Source organism: Agelaius phoeniceus, chromosome 11 (assembly GCF_051311805.1).
Source record: "Agelaius phoeniceus isolate bAgePho1 chromosome 11, bAgePho1.hap1, whole genome shotgun sequence".
NCBI classification, from domain to species: Eukaryota; Metazoa; Chordata; class Aves; order Passeriformes; family Icteridae; genus Agelaius; species Agelaius phoeniceus.
Window position 1 is genome coordinate 19,106,494 of NC_135275.1, and position 23,507 is coordinate 19,130,000.

General features: G+C 43.0%; 1 protein-coding gene across 14 annotated transcripts in view; it reads right to left on the bottom strand.

Annotated features, from left to right (window-relative positions):
• FOXP1 (forkhead box P1) overlaps positions 1-23,507 on the bottom strand; it is a 376,781-nt gene that overhangs the window by 12,978 nt on the left and 340,296 nt on the right. For 11 of the 14 annotated variants that reach the window (XM_077184567.1, XM_077184572.1, XM_077184574.1 and 8 more), the window contains 6 exons: positions 18,403-18,486; positions 9,704-9,905; positions 9,533-9,612; positions 8,791-8,892; positions 4,013-4,134; positions 1,846-1,915 (listed from right to left, as the gene is read on the bottom strand). In XM_077184567.1, coding sequence (XP_077040682.1) covers positions 1,846-1,915; positions 4,013-4,134; positions 8,791-8,892; positions 9,533-9,612; positions 9,704-9,905; positions 18,403-18,486 — 660 coding nt within the window. The remainder of the gene's footprint in view (positions 1-1,845; positions 1,916-4,012; positions 4,135-8,790; positions 8,893-9,532; positions 9,613-9,703; positions 9,906-18,402; positions 18,487-23,507) is intronic. The other 3 variants (XM_054640153.2, XM_077184573.1, XM_077184577.1) reach the window with 1 other exon arrangement.

Sequence of the window (23,507 nt, forward strand, 5' to 3'; positions counted from 1 at the left end):
GCCACCCCACAGGAAAAGAAATCACAGCCTGCCATGCCAGCAGCACACAGCCTGCTGTGCAGACCCCACGGTGCTCACGGGCATGTGCAAGCAGCAGACCTTCCCAGAGCCCACAAAAGCTGGGGGGAACACTGCCCATCAATTATTAACTGAATGTAGGCCCTGGCAGGTAAGGCAGCCTTGTGTCCTAGAGGAATCTGCTGCCCAGGTGAGGTCTGAACTGCCCACATGGCAGTGGCCACCTGCATATGGGGAAAAAAATTATTTGCCTAGACTTTCTACAGCCCCACAGAACCCTCTGGGATTTTGCCTCCAAAATCCAATGGCAGGGGGAGAAGTGGGGAACCTGCTGGTGTATCTTCACTCTAAAAGAGGACCTGGCTCAGTGCAATGATTATTATTCATCCCCATTTATTAGAGGGATGACAGTGGCAGCACATCTGGCCAGGCTCTTCTCTCCATCAGCTCAGCTATGGGGGGCACAAGGACATGGCTCTCTCAGGAAAAGTGGGGAATGGAAACAGTTTGGAGGTTATCACAAAAGACAAGAATGGATGGAGATGACGACAACGACACGTGTTTCAGAAATAAAACACGAACAGTTCCATATGATAAGCATATTAATTGAAATTAGTCACATAGTTAACAATGTGAAGAAATGCAGGATCATTTCATTTTTGCCTTTCAGCCTCATGAATGTAAAATGTGCTTGTAATCTTAATACTATTCAGGAGACAAAGCAGTCTTTAAAAATCACACTTCACAAGACTCAAGGGAAAATAAGTTACTAGTGAATGGTATTTACAGTTGCTTCATTTAAACATGCTTTCCTGGGCTTTGCAGGAGTTACTGCATAAACTAAAACAATTAGAAGGCAAAACATCATTTTCCTCCTAATAATTTGTTTCTTGGTTATGAAAAGAGAAGTCTGCTAAACCTTCCACATAACATGACCGCCCAAGCAAATACCCATGGCCATCAGTGAACTTCTAGAGAAGTGACCCCAAGAACCACCTGGGGTGCAACCATGCATGGTGTTGCCTCCTGGATTAATTCATAACATATAAACCAGGTTTGAACCCCCACACAAACACACAGACCCCACTACAAATCAGGGTATGGTAATATATTTGTATCTTTGATTTATACAGAGAACACTGACTTCACCTAGGGTTTTTGAGACTGACTCAGGAATTTATTGAAAGAGGAAAAAGGGCACAGGAAAAAGGGCTGGTGACATGGACATTTCCAGGCTGCAAGTTATTAATTCTGCACCCATACTTTGTGTATTTTTGCATCGTGAAAAAACTGAATTTTTGTCTTATGATTACAGTTTAAACCAATAAAAATGATCTTTTATTTTCTATAGGAATTGCACCGTTTATTTTTTACCAACAATAGGAAGATATGCAAAAATAGCCCTTAAAAGAAAAGAGGGAAAAATGATCTGCTTTCTCTTTAAAGCCATGAACAATAGAAGGTCACGTGCCACAGTATCCTATCATTCAGCACATTAATAGCTGTGCTAGAGTAATTACACTTGTGGTATTTTTGCCTCAAGTGAAATTCTGAAATAAGAGGATGGAAATTATGATACTGCTGATAAATATTAATAAGTGAACTTTTAATTTTTTTGCCACAATATTCAAAATGCTAAGCATCTAGCTAATGCTGAAGCAGCCTGATATGTGTTTGCCTCCAGGGACTATGATGCTTTATGCACTTAAGAAAAAAGTTTAACGGAATTAAAATTTAATATCTAATTAGAGCAAGGCTAATATATTTTGAAATGAGTGGGGAAGACACACGCCTCTGTTGCATATTTGCTACAGTCATTAATCTTACCTGTAAAGCAGCATTGAGAGGTGTGCAGTAGGTGTGGCTGGTCTGTATGTTTTTAATAAGAGAAGGGTTACTGCATAAGAAAAACATAAAAAGGAGAGTTAAATGCAACCAACTTCTGTGCCAGCGTTTCAAGCACGTATTGCTTCCTCCCCCACCAGAAAACTAGAGCTGAGATCGGTTTTCCACATGAGTTCTCTTTCGTTTCTCTCTCTTTTTTTTTTTTTAATTTAAAGAAAATATCTGAGTTTTCGGCTATGGTTATCATATTTGCCTTTACTAAATAAGGAACATCATTATCTCTTGACGTTACCTCGCCATGTGTTCTACTACCCTGCGTTAGTGGCACATCTTGGCATCTCTGCTCATTTTAGCTGTGTTCAGGAGAAACTCTCCAATTTTCGTCGTGTCTGGGAGCCCGTTACCACGTGAAGGTCCATCGTGAGGAGGCAATGATCAAAAGCATCACGGGACATTTTAAACTCTGCTTCATCCAAGTGACTCTCCAAGTCGCTGGCAGTGGAGTCTCTCCCAGGGGAGGGGAGGGAGTCTCTCCCAATGGAGGGAGGCACCACGATGAGAGAGGATTTATCTGATCCATGTTATTTCCTGCTATGCCAAGAGCCACTGCGAGGGTTATCCACACTATTGCCCCAAGAAGCCCATGGGCATGGAGGCTCAAGGGCAGGCAGAAACCACCACGCTGCCCTGAAGGCGATTTTTAGTAAAAAGTATTCTGGTGTGCTATTTTGGACTCTTATTTTTGTCACCTTTACACAAGGGGCCAGATTTGAGGAAAAGGAATGGTGACCACGTGGGCTCTCTCTTTAGGAGGCATCCCAATATCACTGGTTTCATCAGGAGATAAAAAAAAATAAATTAAAAATTATGAAATAGAAACCGGGCAGAAAAAAATGTCAATGCAAAATATCCCCCAGAAGTTTTATCACTCACTGGGCATGTTTTTATCTTAATTTTATTCACGTGGGAATAAATTATGGTGAGCAGAGTCTTAACTGAGATCCTTGCACAGGGACCAGCAAGGATCAGTTGTCCAGGAGAGATGGCCTTCGAGTAAAGGTCAAAGAAAATCCCTCTGGGAAGCCCAGGAATATTGGTGCATGGTTGTTGTAGGCACACAGTGGCCTACTGATAATCTTTACAGCTGGTCTCATTGCATTTTCAAACTCATTAAAGTGAATTCAGCATTTCTGTCTTGTAAGTACCTTACATTTTCTGATTAGGAGTTGCAAAACAAAGCATACAATATAAAGCAAAGGAAAATATCAGAATTAAAACTTATCTGAAACCTTTCCTGGCATATATCTGTCTTCCTGACACGTCTACAGCAGTATATCTGTGCTAGCATGGATAATTACCTTAGTCTACATTGCTCTATAAATAAATGCTTTAACAAACATGTCAGAGTAGAGTTTTTACTACAGGCATTTGGATTATCAGAGTAGGACACACAAAATACACATAACAACCAAAAATTTAGTTTCTTTAGCAGCAAAGGTGATGACACTATTTTGTGAAATGCAAGTCTACATGAGATGGGTAAATCATGCAAAGCAAAGCAACAGCAGAAAAAAAAAATTAAAGCAAGTAAAAGCTCTTACTGTGCAACAAGCTCGCCAAAGTTTTCATCAGGGCAGTATTTTCGAGGACGGCCTCGTTGAATATGACGGCCACGTTTAAACTCTTCATCATCAACAGTCCAAAAGGACCCAAACTCATCCTCTACTCTGATAAAGCACTTATGCAGTGAGAGGTTGGTGCGAATGGCACCCTGGGACAAGAGCAGCAGCAAAGGAGATGAAGTGGAAACAAAGGGACACGGGATCGGGGACAGAACAGACATCAAATACAGGGAAAAGGAAAAAGAAAATAAAATGCAATAAGCATAAGCAAATGGTTTGTGAGGGTTAATATGCATTGCCACCTAAAAGCTACTAGCATGTGATGCAACAAACACCAAGCAAGCAGGGTCAGGGTACTGGTGGGCATACAAACAGTAGTGATGAGATGTTTGTCTTGGTTTCCCTTAACTGAGACAATGCGAAACCACCTGTGGTTGGTCTAACACCAGCTAGCAGCCAAAAGCCTCTACGTTAAACTGTAAGCATGATCCGAGCTAGGCTAAGAAGTTCAAACATGGTGGACATACCCACTGATCTTTTGTGGCCTTCGTTTTTGGAACTCTAGTTCATCCACTGTCCATACTGCCCCTTTAACGTTTTCTACTCGCACAAAACACTTGTGAAGACTAAGATTATGACGCACTGCATTCTGCAGCAAGTATAAAAGAGAAAACATTCAAAAACCTTCCATGAGAAAATGCTCATCATTGTCCAAGAACAGCAGCAGCACAGTCAGCTTGACAGTTCTCATTTTGCAATGTTAAGCCCCTTCCCCTCCCCGCACCCGCTCGCTTTCCCCAGCTCTTTACATCTTATTTTGCAAAGACAAAATAAATATGAAAGCTTAAACCCAAGATTAAAAATTCACGTTATTCTTATCAATTATCCCCAGAGTGACTGAGAACAGCCACAATTTTAAGCATGCATATTGTAGAATACAGCACATTTCATACAGAACACAAGAGGAACATTTCTTAAGACTTTTTCAAAACAAATATATATACGCCCTGCAAAGAGAAATTTCTCCCCTCCTGGAAAAGAAAGCAGTTAGAAAGAACAGAAAAGATTTTATGTAAGTACAGTCGACTGGATTTAGCTGTGAGGCACAGGAGCTGGTGTTGCTGTGGTTTCCCACAGCTGGGCTAATGTGATTCAGGTGCTGGACCTCCCTCCACACCCACAGCACGGGCCAGGGGCTCAGCAGCACCCCACCGGCCGGCCGGCACCAACTCCTGCCTCCACGGCTTGCTCTTATATGGAAGTTGGCTCCTATTTCTGGCAGACTACTGTAGTGACTGATCTGAGCCTCTGCCAAGTGAAAACATGAGGAGGGCTCTCTGAAACAAAGTGATAATATCCCCACAGCTCATCACCCAGAGGGACCCGTGCTCATGGCATCCAGCGCCTGAATGTCCACCCTGCAGCTCCATGCTGGGAAGGATGAGCGTGGCCAACCCCTCCAACGTGCTGAGACACAATGAGGCACCTCACTAAGGCATGGCAAGCTCTTGGCTTTTCTGTCCCTGCTCCAGGGTGCTGAGAGCCTTGTTACTCCTCAAATGGAGTGCTATGCTTCGTCCCTGCTTCAGGAGTTTCCTGAGCAAATACCCTTCAACAACAGTTGGACCCAGTGTTCTTTAAGGCTTTTTCCAACCTAAAAGGGTCTATGATTCTACAAAGCCATTGTTCATGGAATTCATAGGAATTTGTACATGGAGCTTGTTCCCAGCACCGCTGAAAGGGGCTTGGGATACAGGAAAAACAGAAGAAGCCATTTGCTGAAAATCTGCAGGCGAACAAACTCCATCCTCACTGGCACCATTGATTCAGTCAATCTGGTTGACTCGTTAGCAGGCACAAAGCCAGCCAAACACATGGCCTGGGTCTAGGCAACCAGGAGACGACGATTTTTTTTCCTTCCGGCATCATCCTCTTCTTTTTTTTTTCATGAACATGGGGTCTGGATGGGGAAAGGGAGCTCTAGTAGTGAATGTCTAAATCACTGTGCAAACAAAGGGTAGCACAGAGCATTTGTCATGTAAATCAGGAGGCGGTGGTGTGTGTGCTGGGAGGGGAACACAAAGAGTTCTTCTGCTCCCCCTCCAACTCCCTGCCATGCCTAGTGCAGTCCCCACACTCCCACCCTGGTAGGAGTGGAAGATTTGGGGCTTGAACTGCTGTTGCTCAGCAGATGCTTGAGTGCAAACACATCTCCTCTGGCTGTAGGTGCCTGATCCAGGCACTTCAGCTTTTCCACATCGATCTGCTTCTGAGCTGGTGAAACAATAAACCTTAAATATGCTTTTCCTCTCAGCAAGGAAGAAATCTAGCAGAAAGTCAACCTGTCCATCAGACCTGCTTATTTCTGCCCTTATTTTCTTCTTTCTGCTCTTATTTTTTAATGGGGCTTTTTTTTCCCCTCCCACCTCTTCCAGATTTCAGTACTGTTGGACATTTTTGGCAAAATCCCTGATTTTGAGGTGGAGGAAAAACATGTAAACGCCCCACACCTTACGAGCTGAAATCAGCCAGCTCAGCAACTGCTGGTGGGTGCCGCACTAGTGCAACCCGACACAGGGCTGCCGGCCCACATCTGGGTAACTCAGGCAGTTTCCTGTGAAAATGGGAACACTGTCAAGTCTGGAGCAAAATGTAAGAATAATAACGCTATTTCCCCCAGTGAAAGCTGATCTTGTGGTTCATACAGCAGTTGATCAAACGCACACGGCAAAGCCCAGCGAAGGGAGTCTTCAGAGTTTGTAAATAGTCCCTAAAGACAGGGTTGAGCAGGAATATTTGTGTTTTTCTTTAAATAAATTTAATGTTGGAGAAATGCTTTACAGACTGTTCTTGTTCTCTTGAAGTCCATTTGCAACTGATGCTTAAGGCTGTGGGACAGGGCTCTTTGCTGGATATGTTGAGACAGAGAAGTTGAATATTTACAAGACATCCATGAAGTGTTGCCCTAATTTTCTATTTTCCATGTGATCACTTATTTAAGGAACTCATGCCAGAAAAAAAAATGTTGTGTTTCCCCTGCCTCTGGATACTTGCTATCTAACAGTTTTATGTGAACAATACCCCAACGTGTCAGAGCCACACCTGCAGCCTGTGCCTCGTGGCTGTGACTCTGTGCCAGCAAATTACTCCAAAAAATATAAGCAAACAGACATTGCCTCTGACCTGTCAGAACCAGTTCACAATGCTGCACCAGCAATCAGCTTAACAGAAAAATTAGGAGCTATTATTGTAAAATTATATATTTACCTTGTTAAAAATATTTGTATGCAATCCACTTCTGCAGAAAAATTACCCTGAACATGCTTGAATGTAGTAAATGAAAGGGTTTGTTATTTTAATAACTGCTCAGGCTCTGCCATACTGCATTTTGGGAAAGAGGTTCAGTTTTTAAAGGTCTCTATTCTTGCACTTTATTGTGTTTTTGAAATAGGGCTCAGGGAAGCTTGTCCACACCAAACCCTGACCCTAAACTTGGGGAACAGTGACCCAAATGCCCCCTAAGCATTAGCTGAAGGTGAGCACAAATCAGCACATATATATTCAAATTATTCTGATTCTGCAATTAGCCCCTTGTGCTCGTTCTGCACCCCGTGGGCTTCCCGTCATGCCAATCCAGAGCTGCATTTTCATCCCTGCTGTTCCTGGGGGCTGGCAGAAATCTGAGCAGTCTCCAGCACAAAATCCTGCACTTCTCCAACCAGTTGTCTATTTTGCTGGTGTTGGTGGATGTGGGGGTGAAGTTTTTCCTTCTGTTACATAAGGCAGGACCTGGACACCTACGTAAGGTCAAGGTGTCCAAGGAGGGGTCTCCAAATGGCATCTGCCTCCCTGGGACACAGAGTCCCTTTCCACAAGCCTGAGAATCTGCAGCTCAGCCTCTCTGTATCTGCACTGGCTCCTGGGACTGGGTTTTTTGGGATGCCAAAAGCTAATTCCCAAAACTAGGCTCACAGGAGATACAGCCAGGACTGCCTGCTGCCTTCTTCCACTCCTCCCTCCACTTCCCTTTGCTGCTGAACTAAATAGGATTTTTACTTTAGCACCCACACCTGCAGCTGCTGAAAAGCCCTACTGGAAGCACTCCAGCAGCAAAAGACAGGCAGGTCTAAAAGGATCTTAAATTAGGGAAAGTTAATTTCCTTTCTGGATAGTAAGGAAGCTGCAAAGTTGAACACTGCTCATGTTTTCCAACTGCAGGGAAGAATCAAAGCAGCAATCACAGAAAGTTTTCCTGAACTTAAGAGCTTCTAGACCAGGGTTAAAAACGTACAAAATTGTGCTGGGGTCTGAATGAAACGAAAACCATGCCACTAAAAACCAAGCTAACTTCCAAGGACCAATTTTAGCTCCATCCGCTGAAGGAATTAATCTTAAATGCAGGCTGGGACAGGAAAAACAGAAAGAGCTGATGGAACAGCATGTATGGGACCTATTCATACTACCTGGTCATTTGAAGTTGTTTAAAAACAACAGAGCTGTCTGGATTAAGAGAGATTCCAAGCACCAGGGTACAATTTTTACAGCAACACAACATCCAGTTATTTGAATCATTCATTTGTGATTGCACTGGATTCAGAAGTCAATATGACTATTAAAGTTCTATATTTAAAGTGAGAGAGTGGACCCCCAAAATACAGAATAAATTTAACTCCCCAAACCCCTCATCTAACAGTATGTGTTACAGTTATCAAAGGAAATTAAAGTGCAAAACCCCACGTCTTTTTCTGTTAAAGACATTTCTCATTGAGGAGCTTGCTTCTTGCATATTAAATTCAATAAGCTTCTGCTGTGTGATTAAAAAAAACAGAGAGGAAGTTTATAACAGCTGTTTATGTAGTTAAGAATCAATCGACTGAGGAAAGAAATCCACTGATCTATAGATCCTAGGGAAAAAAATGGGGGTGATTAAAACCTGAATAGCGAAAAAGACGAATAGTATATCTTCTACTGACACGAGAACTTTACCTCTTTTTTTTTTTTTTAATTTTCTAATATGTTCCGGCTGAAGAGCCTGAGTTTCCCTGCTCGTAGCAACCACACAGAGGAACTCATGGCATAATCACAGAACATAAAAGCCAATAATGGGGATTCAATTAGTGGTTTTCAAAGGCAGAGGAATTTTTTCTGCCAAATATCAAATTGTTCCTGCAGATAAGGCACCCGGCGCGTGTCACAACTGCCGATCTAAATTTTTCACGTCCCCACGTCGGGACAATTTATGTCATCAGCAAGGTCTGTTCTGTACATGGCAGAGAGCAAAGGCAGGAGGTGGGCTCAGCCTTACCTTCCACGTCGCCGCGTTGCGTCGGAAGTAGGCGAACATTCGCGTGAACCAGTTGTAGATTTCGTTTAGTGTTAGCTGTTTTTCAGGAGATTCCAGGATGGCCTTGTGGAGCAAAGCGATTGCAAGATCAGTTACCAGCACACCAGTACAAAACACGCTCACAGTTTTACTTTGCCAGATACAAAAAAAAAAAGGGAAGAAAGGAAGAATGAAAAAGAAGAGATTTGGAGCAAGAAATCGAAAGGAGGGTTTTCACAATATGAACTAAGATTAATGGCTGTATTTAACAGTTCAATGGCAAAATTCAAAATGGAATTATCTAATTGTTTTGAGTTTTTATTTCTGTTTCCTTACAGAAATATTAATTTATTAGTCATTCATAAAGCAGAATCAAAGAGAAATGCAAAACATTTCACTAGCTGATTAAAGCTCAGTAATTATTTAGAGCTCAGATTAATTCTAGGGATCAGAGATTACTGTAGCTTGTGATAATTGACTTGCCATCTTTAAACAGGCTCATTTTCACTGTTGTGTGAAATGAATTTCCTAATAATCACATCGTATTGTAATACTTAATCAAAAGCAATTATGTTATATATTGCGGTTCTAAAAACCCTTATAGTAAAGGTTTGAGCATTTGAGCACGCTTACATCCAAAGGTTTGAAAATCTATTTAATCCAGCACATATAGGGAGATATACTTTTTTCCCTAATCCAGACGCGTGTGTTTGGCTCAGCTTACCTGTCTAATTAAAGATGCATACGTGAATGGTGGTCTAACTTCTGCGTTCTTATAAAATTCTTGGTTCTGGGCAATATCTGCTAAATAAGAGCAGTTGTTCTGTTATCATCGCAGCCCAACGCCGCCGGGCCGCGGGCGAAGGCGGGGGCTGTGCCAGCAGAACCCCGTTACCTGAAGAGATGGGGACGTTATACTTGTCCGAGTACCGCCTCCGGATGGGCCCGACGTTGTGCATGCTCGTGGTAGTGATGACCGACGGTCCCTGCGTGACGGGAGTGATGGGCGCAGTCGGGGTGGTGGGAGTATGAGGTAAACTCTGCGGAGACGCCTCGGACGCGGTCTTGGACAGCGTGACGCTCGATACCAGATTCAGCTGCGGAGGGAAGGACGAGGGGGTCGTTACAAACAGCATTTCTGGATGGTTAAGGGCTGCAGAAGAAACCCTCGATACTGGAGTGTCCCTCAGTTATGAGCAGACACTGCAGCTTCAGCACAAAGTGCTGCTGTAACATCTCTGTTAAGAGCCAGCAAAGGGAAACAGATAATAATTACATATATACATCTCCAAATAGGTTTAAAAAACAGAGCGACATAGCCTGCTGCCTAAAGAACAAATCATGAATTTTTATCTAAATCTTAATGGAAGATCTCGCACAGTACATGATCATTTTAATATTTTACTTCAAGTTTCATTGTTTCACAGTTTAAACCCCACACCTCTCTGATTTCCATGCTATCATTATGCATGGCTTCTAATCAGTCTTCCTGGATATTTCATTGAAGGCATCAGGCTTAAAATAAAAGACAAGACTTTCCTAGGGACATGCTAGGGAGAAACACAATCTCTCTCTTCAGCATTTCGGCTTTTCTTTTTTTTTTCCTCTCTGTTCATCCATTTTAAAAGCAAAGCCCAGAGTAGGTTAACACTGGAATAATTTAATTAATCACAGTGCATGAAATACTGCGAGCATTCAGCCCAGCACGAGTGGCACCACTCTGTTTTTCCCTCCTAGGATGGAAGGCATTGGTGTTACCTGCACGAAGCCTGGCCCCACTGGTGTGGCAGCGTGCCACAGCAGGCTGTAAAACACACCTGCCTCCAGGATTGGGTATCAAACCCAGCTCCAACCCGACTCTTTTCGATGCACAACCTATTTATATAACCAGCATCCACAATCCTCCCCAACCCTTTATTTCTGCCCTACAACGTCCTTTGAAAGATGATGCCCCATCCCAATAGGCTGCTGCTGCTGAAGTATTTTAAACAAACAATCCAATCCCTTAACTACAACATCACGGAAGACGACCAAGAAAAGGGCCCTTTGACTACTTCCACATTTCCTTCCCTTAGGCGGTTTCACAAATAATATTGGTGAAATCCTGACCCCACTGAAGTCGGTAGCAAAATTCCTACTGAATTTAACAGGGCCAGAATTTTACAACTTTTGTTCATGATTAAAATTCCTTTTTTGCTAGACATTAAGCCTTCTGAGATGAAGGCAAGGCACACGACGCAGCTATGCCCCCAAAATCTCATGTTTATCCATAAGGCACTGTATTAATTTTCCTTGTATGAAAGTAACCAGATAAGAAAACTCCTATTAGCATCCCTCATATGAGTTAATAGCCACAAATAATTTTCTTTTAAAAAATAATGGGATTTATCCCAAACAAAGGTAGTGGAAAATAAAGAGCTGTACTATTACAGAGAGGATACCAACACAAAAAGCCCATCGCCCACAGAAAGGGCTCAGCTGAGGGAAGATAAATTGTGATTGCTTGTCCTTCCTGACAGTGAGAAGGAGCTGAGGGAAACCCTAGCCACAAACTCCTGGCACAGCCCTGATGCTGCTGCTCCAAGGGAAGAAGGTGGTGAGCAGCAGACCTGCAAACACACACCTTTCCCTGCAGGGGCTTACAAATTCCCTTGTCCTCCAGTGGGAAATATTTAACACTTCGTGGCAAAGCCAGGGAGTGTGAACACAGAGAGGGATGGTGAAGGTGGTGAAATGCAGGTATTGATCCCTGCTCCAGCCTGAACCACTACCTGCAGTCTGGAGTTTTAAAAACCCCTGGTGCCATGCACTGCCACCATGTGCCACCCAGTCTGCTCGTTGACTGGCCTGATTTAAGGACACTGATTAGGGACATATATACATAGTGATGTCTCCCTGTTATCCATCTATCCATCTATTACATATGATAAAAGGACCAGTGATGATAATAATAGTGCAACTGACAGGTCTCACCATGAAATTAAATCTACTGTATTTTATCTCAGTTTCTAAATGGACATTTTAACAGTCCAATAACTGCGAGGAAATCTGCATCAATTTTAAGTGCCCTTCTCAGTGCAGGCTCGGCAGCCGGGCCCTCCCGTTGGAAAGATCACTGCTCCTGCTTCATCATTACGGCTCCCAACTACTCCATTTCAAAAGAGCCCCCTTCCTTTTTCAGCATGTAAAAACTTAACATTTAATCTGTTTCTACTAGGGAAGCTTGAGAAAAGATCCACAAAGGTCAGCATTCCCTGCTTAAAGAATCTGAATCGAGTTAAATTTCTTTAGGCTTTACAGCATAGGTAGCGATGAGGAATAAACACAGAAGAGGACGAGCAAAGGGGGGGGGGGCTTTAACAGGCTTGACAAATGACACTGTGATTCACACCCACTGCTGGGCTGCCACTAATAAGCTACAGAGGAAGCAGCCAATCTCAGCTAATTACCAGATAAAATTGTATTGTAAGGACTCTAATTAGGAGATGCTTATGGAGGTGATCTAATGATTAAACGCTGCATCCAAGTGACCCCACCATCAATGTGCAGTGGTGCAAGATGTCACCGGAATATTTTGTAGAAACAGTAATTTTATTTCAAGGAGGGGAGGCAGTAATATTTGTAATAATGGCTATGAGGTAAACTAATTAAAAGACAGTTCCTAAAGGAAGACTGTGGCTTTGAGCAGCTGTGGCCGTTCCAAAACAAAGTGCCAAATCTCAACAGAGGAGCTGCAGTCAAGTGGAAAATTTCTGCCTGACCTCTGCTCTCGCTATTAATTTGCAGGAAACCTAATGACACATATACATATTCCCACAAAATTGTTCTAATTGCTAATTTGCCAAAGGAGCCCAGTTTCCAAATTAAACATGACTGCAGTCTGTGAGGAAAGAGAGAACAAAAAGCTGGAACGCAGTGAGTCTGCCGCGTTTCACCTCCGACGACCATTTGCGAGCCTGAACCAACAAGTTAATGAAACACGACCTTGTCCATCGCTAGCGAAGTTTTTCCGTTTTCCGTGTTTTATTTGATGACACTCTCCTCTTCCAGCTGGGTTCCCCAAACCCGAGCCAGGGTGAGGGAGGAGAGGGCTGCACTCCCTCCACAGCCTTTCGCTGCCGCTTCCTTTGTTGCGTCGATAGCGCCAAGGCTGAAAAATCGGTTGTGAATTAGAGCAGAATAACAAATTATGAATGGTGTTGGTTTTGTTGCCATCTTGAATTATTAATCTGAATGGTAAACTATTAAATCTTAATATTGGTGTCAATTAGAAACGTGGAAGCGGCTGTGGATGACTGTGCAGGGCAAAGATCAGGGAGGGACCGGGCTGGGAGGGTTTCTTTTCCTGATGGAAACTCTACATGGTTTCTGCCTGTTTGCATTTGCTATTTAAAAACAAGTTACTATGATTAGAAAAGTTGTTCGCATTGGTATTTTGTACACAGGCTGTTTCCCACATACCGTAATTTTTGGATGAGTATCACTGCTGGCAGAGGGGAGGGAACCCAAGCCACAGAGTGAGCACTTCAACAAGCAAGAACTCTTGCACTGCAGCAATGTGGGCACTCAGAGTTCACCCCTGCACCAAGGAGTTAAAACGTTTTTGTAATATTTGTCCTGGGAATGGGGGGAGGGAGGATTTCCTCCAGCCTTTAAAAAACAACCAAACCCAAAAATAATAATTAAAAAAAAAACAAAAAAACCACCAAAAAAACCTAATAGAAAACATACCAAATCTCACAACAGTTGTTAAGTCCTAAAATTCTGGAAATTCAATCACTGAACTTTTTTGATTGCTTTGTTGAGTTTTGGTTTTCTAGAATATTTCCTCACACTGATTTGACTTGGTCATTCATAACTGCAATAATTGTTTCAGTGCTCAATATCCTGCTTAGGACTTTATTATTAACGTTCCCTTTCAAGAAATAGTCATGTCTCCCTATTAAAGGTCAAAACAGAGCAATTTGCTTTTTTTCTTTAGATATAAACAAGGCAGAGGTAACCCATGCTATTACCCAGTTTAGAAAACCAGATTTCCAGTTAGTGGCTCTCCCACTAGGACTAAGTCTGATTTCTTTTTGTGTAAATATTTTACATGACAATAGTGGCTGCACATGAAATAGCACTGAAACTCTTTTAAAAAAGGGGAAGAAAAGTTTCTAAGGGTCACAGTGAGGCCATACCCAGTGACTCCCCTGCAATGGGTGCTGCTGCTCTGGGCCCAGCTGGGTTTGGGGATTTATCTGCACTGAACTCCTGGGACTGAAATATTTTAGACAAGAAACTCCTTTTCTTGACATTGAGGGCGAGAGTGAGAAAGTGAATACTGGGCCTAAAACTTTGTTCATTGCTGTGTCTTCCTCTCCCCGTTTCAGCCTGGACACATCAGTGTATTGGATGCAGAGCCTGGCAGGCAGCAATCACTTAGCAGGTGTTGTTATTGGCAGGAATACTAAGGAAACTGAAGCTGAGGAGTGAGACTTAATGAAAACCAGTATATAAAAACAGCTTTTGTTGTGCTTGAGAATCTCTCTTTATTGCTGCATATCGTTATTTTTTCAAACTATAAAGTATGGCTACAGCAGCTAAAATGCTCAGTCATTACCTCAACAGTTAAAAGACTTTTTTTTTTTTAATGCTTTGTTATTACAGTTGCTAAAAACAGTATTTCAAAACAATCATAACTGTTATGGTTATGGTAAAAAAAATACATTAAAGAAGGGATATCTAACAGTGCATCTTATTTAAAGCGCCAGAAGGGCCTTTAAAAGTTTTCTGTCTATTTTTAAAAGATAGTTATAGCACCTAGTATGAAGAATTACTTGTTGGTTGATGCTTTTTCCTTCTCCTTCCCTTCCTATGAACTTCGACACAAGTTAATCCTCCCAGAAGAAAGCACATTTCCATTTGAAGCTATTATGCTGATGGCTAACACCAATGAAAAGTGTGTCGGGGGGGTACCTTAATAGCAAAACCAGGATTGACAGTTCTTGAGAAATCGCTGTTCCGGCTTTTGTGTTGTGGTTTTGTTTTTTTACCTTGAAAAAAAGTTCACCTTACCAAAACACATCACAGCTTATTCTATCTCATGGCTTTGTTCTGACTTTACTCAGTCAGAACAACACCACTTTTTGGTGGCCCCTCAGTCCCACCAAAACAACTCATGTAGCACGGATGGGACAGCACTGCCTGCTCCAAGTGCTGAGCTCTGAGATAGCTCCATTTTCTTTTGAACTGCTGCTGTTGGGGATTTGCATTATGAAGCTGGGTGTTTTAAAAGGTGATCCTGAGCACTGCCCCAGTTCCTGGGATGTTCCCCTGCACCCCAGACCCCTTCCTGCCTGCCCAGCAGCCCCTGGGGAGCAGCACCAGACACCGACAGCACCTCCCTGCCCACGGAGCCTGCCAATGATTTGGGCCACCACCACTACGCCACACAGGAATGTGCTTAAATCTCATCGACTTTAGTAGGACTAGAGAGCTTTACTGAGCAGATTTCTTGGTGGGCTGAAATGCAGGGGCCACTCCACCACCCCTGCCAAGCTCAAAATTACTGCAAAGAGCTAAAGACACCCAAAGGTGGGGATGGGATGGAAGGACATGGCTAAAGACAAGCAACCCTTCCCCAGAGCTGGCTGGGTTTTGAATTGATGCACAACTCTTAAAACTTGGCTGTGGTCCAGCTGGTCCAGACTGGTCCAACACCACACACTCAACTACTGTCTGAAGCCCAGAAGGCAAAGATGGCACAAGTGGTCAGTGTGGATTACAAATGGCACATGGTTAACACAGATGCTCATGTACCCTCTTACCTGCCAGTAACAAAATAGTTTAAAAAAAGCATTAAGATCCTTTAAGCAGAATAAAAACATTTCCTCAGTCATGAAAAGGCTGTAATTTTAAATCCCAACTCACTGCTATGTTCGGATTTGCAGATGCTTTTTCCTTTAAAATTACCGAAGTACCATAATATATTAGTTCTAACACACACCTTGCATTAGTTACGTTGGCAGAAAAAAATTAATTACTGGATGTAAAGACTACTTTGCAGTGCAATAATGGTCATCAGATCTTTTTACCAAAGTCCTATCCCACTGAGTTGAAAGGACGAGGGTCTAGCAGAGTCTATGCAATGCCTGTGTATTTTTTTCACTAGGAAAGCACAATTTATGCAAAACACTATACTTCTACATTTTATAATTAATTTTCAAATGCTTCACCTATACATATTTTAATAATTTCTGATTTATCAGATGGTATCTATAATAAATTTTTCTATATTTCAATAAATGAAAAGAAGGCAGTTTCAATCCAACAACAGAGTGCCACACAATATAGGCCTGTCAGGCACCAATTTTTACTTCTAACATGTAAGTTAAAGGATAAGGAATTTATAATGCTGCCTGTGAACGAAACCACTTTTCATACACAAATGTGATCTTTTTTTTTCCAAAGGGTAATACAACAGTACATTTACATAAACTAATCCAAACAATCTATGTATTTGACAATGGCAAACCTCACACAGACTGCCTATTGTTGGTTTACATCTTGGAGTTCTTTATGTTGGCTTGTAACACTGCTCTAGCTGTCAAAGGTTTGACTTGGACTCTAAATAAATGGTTATAGAAGTGCTGTGCAGCGATATTGGACTTCTTTGCAAAAGAAAACCTGCTGTGTATGAATTCAAAAGCTATTAATTTTTCAGTCAAAAATATTCATGCCTATTTCTTTTAATAAAGAAACACTGTGCTGAGCAACTGAGAGATAATGTTGACTAGTGGTACAGAATTTTCAATAGAGCAGTTAAAAATAAATTTAGTAGGAGGTCCCCAACAAAGCTATAATTTTCCAGAATGTAAAACATTTTTAATACTAATCAAGACAGCCCTTTTCCCCCTGCGTTCACGGGTTTTTCTCCTCTGCTTTTCCCTGTTTATTAGCTGTTAACACTAATCTTCATGGCGACACCCTGGTATCTCTGTAGCCTACAAGACCCTCCAGAGCTCCCTGCCCTCGGCGGCCCGGCATCGATCACCAGCAGCCCTGCCAAACACCGCTCGCCTTCTGATGATTTCCTCCCTTCAGTTTGTAATCCTTCCTCCTGAGGGGCACTGCTGTTATGAAAGGCCTCAAGGCAGAGTGCTTTGAGACTCCCAGATTATTCCGCTGTTTTAATTTTTAATCCAGTAAGAGCTATAGAAACCAAACCTCCTCCCCATTCTGTTGGGTCTACACACTTTGCCAACAATGCGCTGAAGCATTTGCATTCGGGCTGGGATGGATGTGAGGAAATAGAAGAATGCTATTTTTATAGACACTGCCAGTAGTTTCTACTCTAGAGGGCTGGTGTACACCAGATCAAGCAATTTTAGGCATCTCAACAGCTTAAATGGAAGGGTTTGTACCTACCATTCAACTCTTTCCAAAAAGGCAAGGAAGTTTCCCGTTGACTATGACATCTGCTCCAGTGTTACTGAATAGCCTGCAATTTTCTATCTAGTAGCCTCCCTATGCACTTCTGCAGCCATTTATTTCCAACTACATGGAAACTGAGAAATCCTTTTCTAGTAAAAATGTGTGCGCGAAGTGTTTAATGATTTTATGTTCTCTATCTCTGTAATGTGTTCTGTTTCAGACATTAATTTTGTCTACCAACTGCATCTTGGCAGGCTACCATATTTGCTGGGTTAATAGTCTGACTCCTTTTTATTTCTATCACCATAAATCACACATATATGGGTGTGTGTTTTCTTTATTTATAGAAAAAAAATCAGTCAAAACAGATAAACCAATACTTTGTCATTATGCTGCATCATTGCATATTGATTAAAATTGCTGGTACTAACTATAGATTGTCAACGCTCAATTAATTTTCACACAATGACTCAAAGCAAAATCAAATAAAGCCAGTGTACCTTTAAATCTTACAAATCTTAAAATCAAGAAGCAAAGCACTCTCTCCATTTTGAATAATCATTGGAAGCTCCCAGGAACATTTTCAGCATTAAGAGGCTGATAGAAAACAACAGCTGAAGAAGAGTCATTTCAGTCAGGGAAGGAGATGGGGGATTTTCTTGGGTTTGAGGGTAACCAGGAGTTTTCTTGGGCTGCAAAGCCACTTGCTTCCCCTACTCCCCCTTCTTCAAAGAGCAATCTGGGGTAGAAGAGGTTTCCCTTCTCAGTTTCAACAGTATAAAACCTGATACCGGGTAACTGTGATTATCATCAGAACGTGCAGTTAGAGTCACTTCTACAGTAAATGTCTGTCAGACTGGGAGAAAGCAAAATAAATATACTACATATAATTTAATTACGACTCCTTCCTAACACTTCCTAAGATTTCATCCAAGTCAGACTGATGCAGAGTGACTAACATGAGGCCAGAAAAAGGCCCAACGCATCAGCTTTGGAACCAAACTGGACTTTGAAACTCCCTGAAGAGAGGGGGATGACAAAACCTGACTTCCCATCTCCTCCCCACACCCAGCTCTGAAATGGGCCAGGCTCCACAGGAGGGGCTCCAGTGGGGAACAGGAAAGAGAGGTTTGTTGTGAGGTTTGGTTTTTGCTTTCAGCACAGTTCGGTACTTACGGGCTGAGGGGTGGCTTTTGGTTCAGTTGACTTCACATGCAGGTGTGTCATCATGGCTTGCAGGCGCTCTTTATCTTTTGCAAGCTGGAAGGGGAGAGGAAAAAAAAAAATATCCTCTGTTAGTCGTACAAATAAAACCCAGCCTCTGCTTATTTCTAATTAAACAGCTGGCACCGAGGCATGAGACAGAAGAGTTTTATTGCTGAGTAGTTTGGAAATTGTATATGGGCTATTCGTGAGGTAAAGCCAATGTGTGGTGCTGGGTGTCACCATTTCCCAAAGCAAAATGCATTAGCCCTCGAGTGAGAAGAGCTAGACCTGCTGGCACCAAGAGCTTCACTCCAGCCTTGACAGCTAAAAGACAACAGTGAATCATGTTTATTAACCAGCCCCACTCCAGCTCGGGAGGCTCAGCAGAAGGAAAGCAAGGAAAGCGGGTCTAGGATGCGTTTTCCTTCTCTCAGAGCACAGAACAAGTGGCACAGATGGGCTGTGGCTTTATGTCAACCACAGGCATTGTGGCACATGCAACGAGCACAGCTGGGGTGGTTAACCTCATGGGGCACCTCCACAGGGCTCTGCAGGCAGCCTTGGGTCCAAAAGCACCTTGATTTGACTTGAGGAGGTGGCAGAGCCCTCCGTGGGTCACCCTGGGAAGCCAGGCTGGACACCTGAGCAGAGCCACCCTGAGCATGGGGCAGGACCTGCTGTGGGAGCTGCCAGCATCCCTCTGGCTGAGGGCAGTGGGGTGGGAAAGGCTGAAAGCAGCAGTAATCACCCCAAACTACTCATCCCTGGGCACCCAATGCCACATGGTGTCACATCCTTTCACATCAGCCACTTCAGGCCCAAGAGTTGGGGTGAAGCCCCTGCTCTCTTGTATTTTATGGTTGAGATGTCTCTTGTATTTTATGGTTGAGACCCACACAGCTGGAATCTCTCGATCACTGGTATGCATCCATAGCCTGGTCAGCTTCCCAAAGCCTTTCAATGCACTGGACAGACACTAAATTTCAATATTTTTGGAAACAAGGAATTTTTTTTTCAATGTGTGAATGGGACTTTTTTCCAGCTGCTCTTCAAAAAAAAAAAAATTACAGTGGAAAGATATTAAGAATACTAATGAAAAAGGGGTGTTGTTAATCTGCATGCTGAACATAAAGGTTGCTGCTTCCAAGAGGACCTCAATCAGGTTCTTACAAATGCCAGTTTTTGCAGAGCTTAGTTTTTGCTTTAGACAAGCCAGATTCCTGGTGCCAAGAGGAGAACTGTGCTCACATTCCAGCAAAACTTAAAATAACCTGCCCACCTTATCACCGTCATCTGTTTGTAGCAGTAAAGTGGGGCTAAGTGTATATAAAAGGAGAGTTGATCATAAATCTCCACTCAGAGCCTTATGGCCAAGGTTGTCCTGCTCTTTGCAAGGCGAGGGGTTTGAGATTGTGCCATGATGGGATAAAACTTGGCACTGAAGTTTCCAAGACAGGAATGAAATAAAGGGAAAAAATGGTGTCACTGGACTTTTCAAATGGCTCCTCTTGTTTTGGTCAAAAACCTTAATGGCAAGAGAGAAAACCTGACACCTATGGCAGATCTGCAATCTCATCCTGATCTGAGCTGGACACTTCAGAGGAGAGCTGAGGGCAGCAACAGGCTCTTATCTCAGTGCTGCAGCAGGAACTTCTCCCTCTGAGAGTCCTCTGAGAACCTCTCCAGAGAAAGGAGAGGGCTCACCCTCAGCTGCTGTGCTTCATACAAAACAAATTAAGCCAAGAAATAGCGGTGCTCTCGGCGCAGCTCTGTTGTGCAATCCCTCATTCCGAGCAGTCTCCGGGCACACGGGCTGCTTGGCGGGGTCATCTGTGCATTAAATTTTGGTCTGCAGGCTACTGCAGAAGAACAACATCTCGTAGCCAAAATAAATAAAAGGCAGGCACCTGAGAGCTTCCTGCCAGCCCTGGCGCGGCAGCAGGAGGGGATGGCAACCGGGCAGCACAGGGCACACCCTGCTGTGCTTCCTCCAGCCCCCATAGCGAGGGAGAGGGAAAAGGGAGAGGGGAGAGGGGCACCTCCCTCCCACTGCCAGGTCCTTGTTTGTAGTGTTTCCACTCATCGTCTCAGCAATGCTTTTAACGCTGAATCTGGTGGATGGAGGTTATTAAAGATCCTCTCGACATTTCAGGCAGACACACGCTAGCATTTTGTCATAGTCTAGGAATTCAAACACTCACCCAGTTAGGCAGGAGTTTAAATTATGAAAAATAGAGGTCTCTCGGTTTCAAAGCACTGAAGAGAAGTAAAAAAATCTGAAGAATTTCTTTAAACTGTTTTTCCCTTAGGTCAGGAAGCAGTAGTGATATAAAGCTAGAGTGTCACTAGTAGCCCCTCTGGTCAGTGGGGTCAAACAAAAGAGGCCATGGGGGATTGCTCAGCCACTGGTGGAAGCAAATTCTCACTGGTGGCAATGACTAGAGTGTAGATGGTCCAGAAATGGGAATTAATAGTCAACAGGCAGGAAAATGCTCTAGATCTACTGATAATGTTGTTGGGCAAGGACAGTTCTGACATGGAGAATCTGCTCCATACATGGGCCTGAGGAACACAACAGAGTCCCATCTGAAGCTTCCTTCTTTCTTCCTATACCCATTTGGAAAACTCTGCATGGTGGGAATTTTCAGACAGCCATCCAGTTCTCCATGATAAGCCTGATTTTGTGAGACTTCCTTCACCTCTGGATGTACAATGTGAGTGCCTAGCTATGGTTCCACCAAAAATACATCCAGAGGAAGGTACAAGCCCTGCAAATGTGGACACCAAGACACACAGCTTGTCCTGGAGAGGTTAAATCCTAAAACTATACCAGTAGGAAAGGCAGGAGAGGGAAGCACAGAAAGCAGAGGCCACAAGGGGCTCCAGACAAGGCAGTGACCAAGGAGCAATTGGAAAGGCATTAGAAATACAGGTGATGAAGAAATTGTACAGGAGGAAAACCAGACAAAAAAAATAAAGACAAGAATCAGGAATGGGAAAATGAAAACCCAGTGGGGGCATTCAACAGGAACGGGAGAGCACTTCAGCAGCAGAATTTTGGACAGACCAAGGACAAAAGAGAAGGAAGCCACTCACAGGCAGTGCAAGAGGCAGCCAAAACACAGCCCCTCCCATTCCGTGCTTGGTTGGCCTGTGCACTAGAAAGGTTTAGAATCCATGTGTCAATGGATGCTGCAGGAAAACAGACCCAAGCAGCGTTTTCACTGCACTGAAAATGGCCAGCTGCCTTCGTTTTCTTCCATTAGGGGACACTTCTCCAGATTCATCACAGCCCTGTTGCTATCCTGAAATGTTTTCCCCCTCAAAGGTAGCAAAATGGATATCCTATTCCAGCTAACAACTAGCTAAGGACAGGGATATGTTCCTGTGTTTGTGTTTTACTCAGCAGCACAATCTTCGTTATTTAAAATGGCAAAAAGTGATCTTGTCACGATGGTTTAAACAAAGCAAAATGTGAGAAGATTTCTACCTTGCCTGTGATTTTTGAAGTATGTTTGTGATGGAAATGCTAAGACTAAACTTCAAGACTTCTGCTAAGGGGCATTTGCAATCAAACACAAAACAGATTTGACCTGTTTCTTTCCAAAATGTTGATTAAAAATTACTTTAAAAGATATTACACTTATCTCTGACACTGATAAAACTATAATGAGTAAAATAACAGCATAAGCAACAACAACAAAACGATAGCATTTGGGTCCATCACACTCAAAACCTGAAGAATATCCCTCAGGTGAAATGAATTTGTTTTGATGGAGCTGTACATGCATTAAATGGTGGGAAATGCAGATCTTGCCCTGGTGCTGGACCCTGAAGCTGGTAATTCCCAGGTGCACTGTAAGGCAAAGCTGCTCACCAGTGCTGCTGATCAGGGGCAAAGGCTGTGGGCCCCTTTTCTATCTAACTCACAAAACTCAGTCTGCAGAAGGCCTCTCATCACTCTGCTGGTAACTGCTCCACAGCCTGAGGGTCAGCTCAGTGGCCCTCAGACCGCATCACTGAACACCCCACTGCTGGGCACCACACTCTTGTCTTGTTATGGTTCTGTGCAAAACCAGGCCACAGACAGGCAAGCTAGGGACTGGAGGGCAAATCCTTCCACATCATCAGGGGCTTTTCTGAACTATCAGAGGGCTGATACAGGATGAAAGGAGAGGAAGAAGAGGGAAGCTTCAGGTAAATTTCAGGAGCTGGACCACCCTGCTCCTCCTGCACCTGTCCTTGCAGGCCAATGCAGAGATGGCCTCGCTTTGTTATCAACACTCCTGCCTAAACTAGGCCTCCAGTTCAACCTACCTACCCTGCTCATATGATTGGTAAATCCAGAACTTTCCGGCCTCACACCACTTTGAAATTATGGTCTTGTCCTGTGGACCTTATGCTGCCTTCCCTTGCAATGACTCTGAGCATTGGCAGCACTAAATGGGTGTGAAGCTGTAACTATAACTCATTTAGAGCAATTAGCAGAATGCACTGCTGATAAACCTTTCAAAAATATTGGCATGGGCTTAGGGAGAGGTGTCTCTCTGTCCTGTCCAACACAGGGCATCCTCCTGTAGTTCCATTTCCAGTGACTGTGGGAGAGAAGGATTAATGCTTTCCAAGCTGACTGTAACTGAAGAATCTAGATTTACCTTCAGCCTCAATATTACTGCACCTTGGTGAAAGATTATCTCATATCTCAGTTTACCAGGAAGACTGTAGATTTTTATTTTTCTTTTCCTAATTCCCAAGAAACTTGTTAAAATAACAGACCATTTCTCATAACATTTTCTGCAAGACTCTGATATTTTATGACTGGTAGTTTGATTTTTATAAAACTTGTATTAAAATAGTTTATATTGCTTCAGTTAATAGTGAAACAGTGTCATGACCAGCGTGTTCCTGAAAGTAAAATTTAGGAAATATCTATGAAAGAAAAAGGGTAATTTGTAAGATAAGAAGATAAAAAGCATTTTTTTAAAAATGCTTATCTTGAAAAGTAACAACAAGAAGTTTAAGTGTGGTTTTGCTGATTTTTCTCTCCAACTATTTGAAGCTATAAATGACTTAAC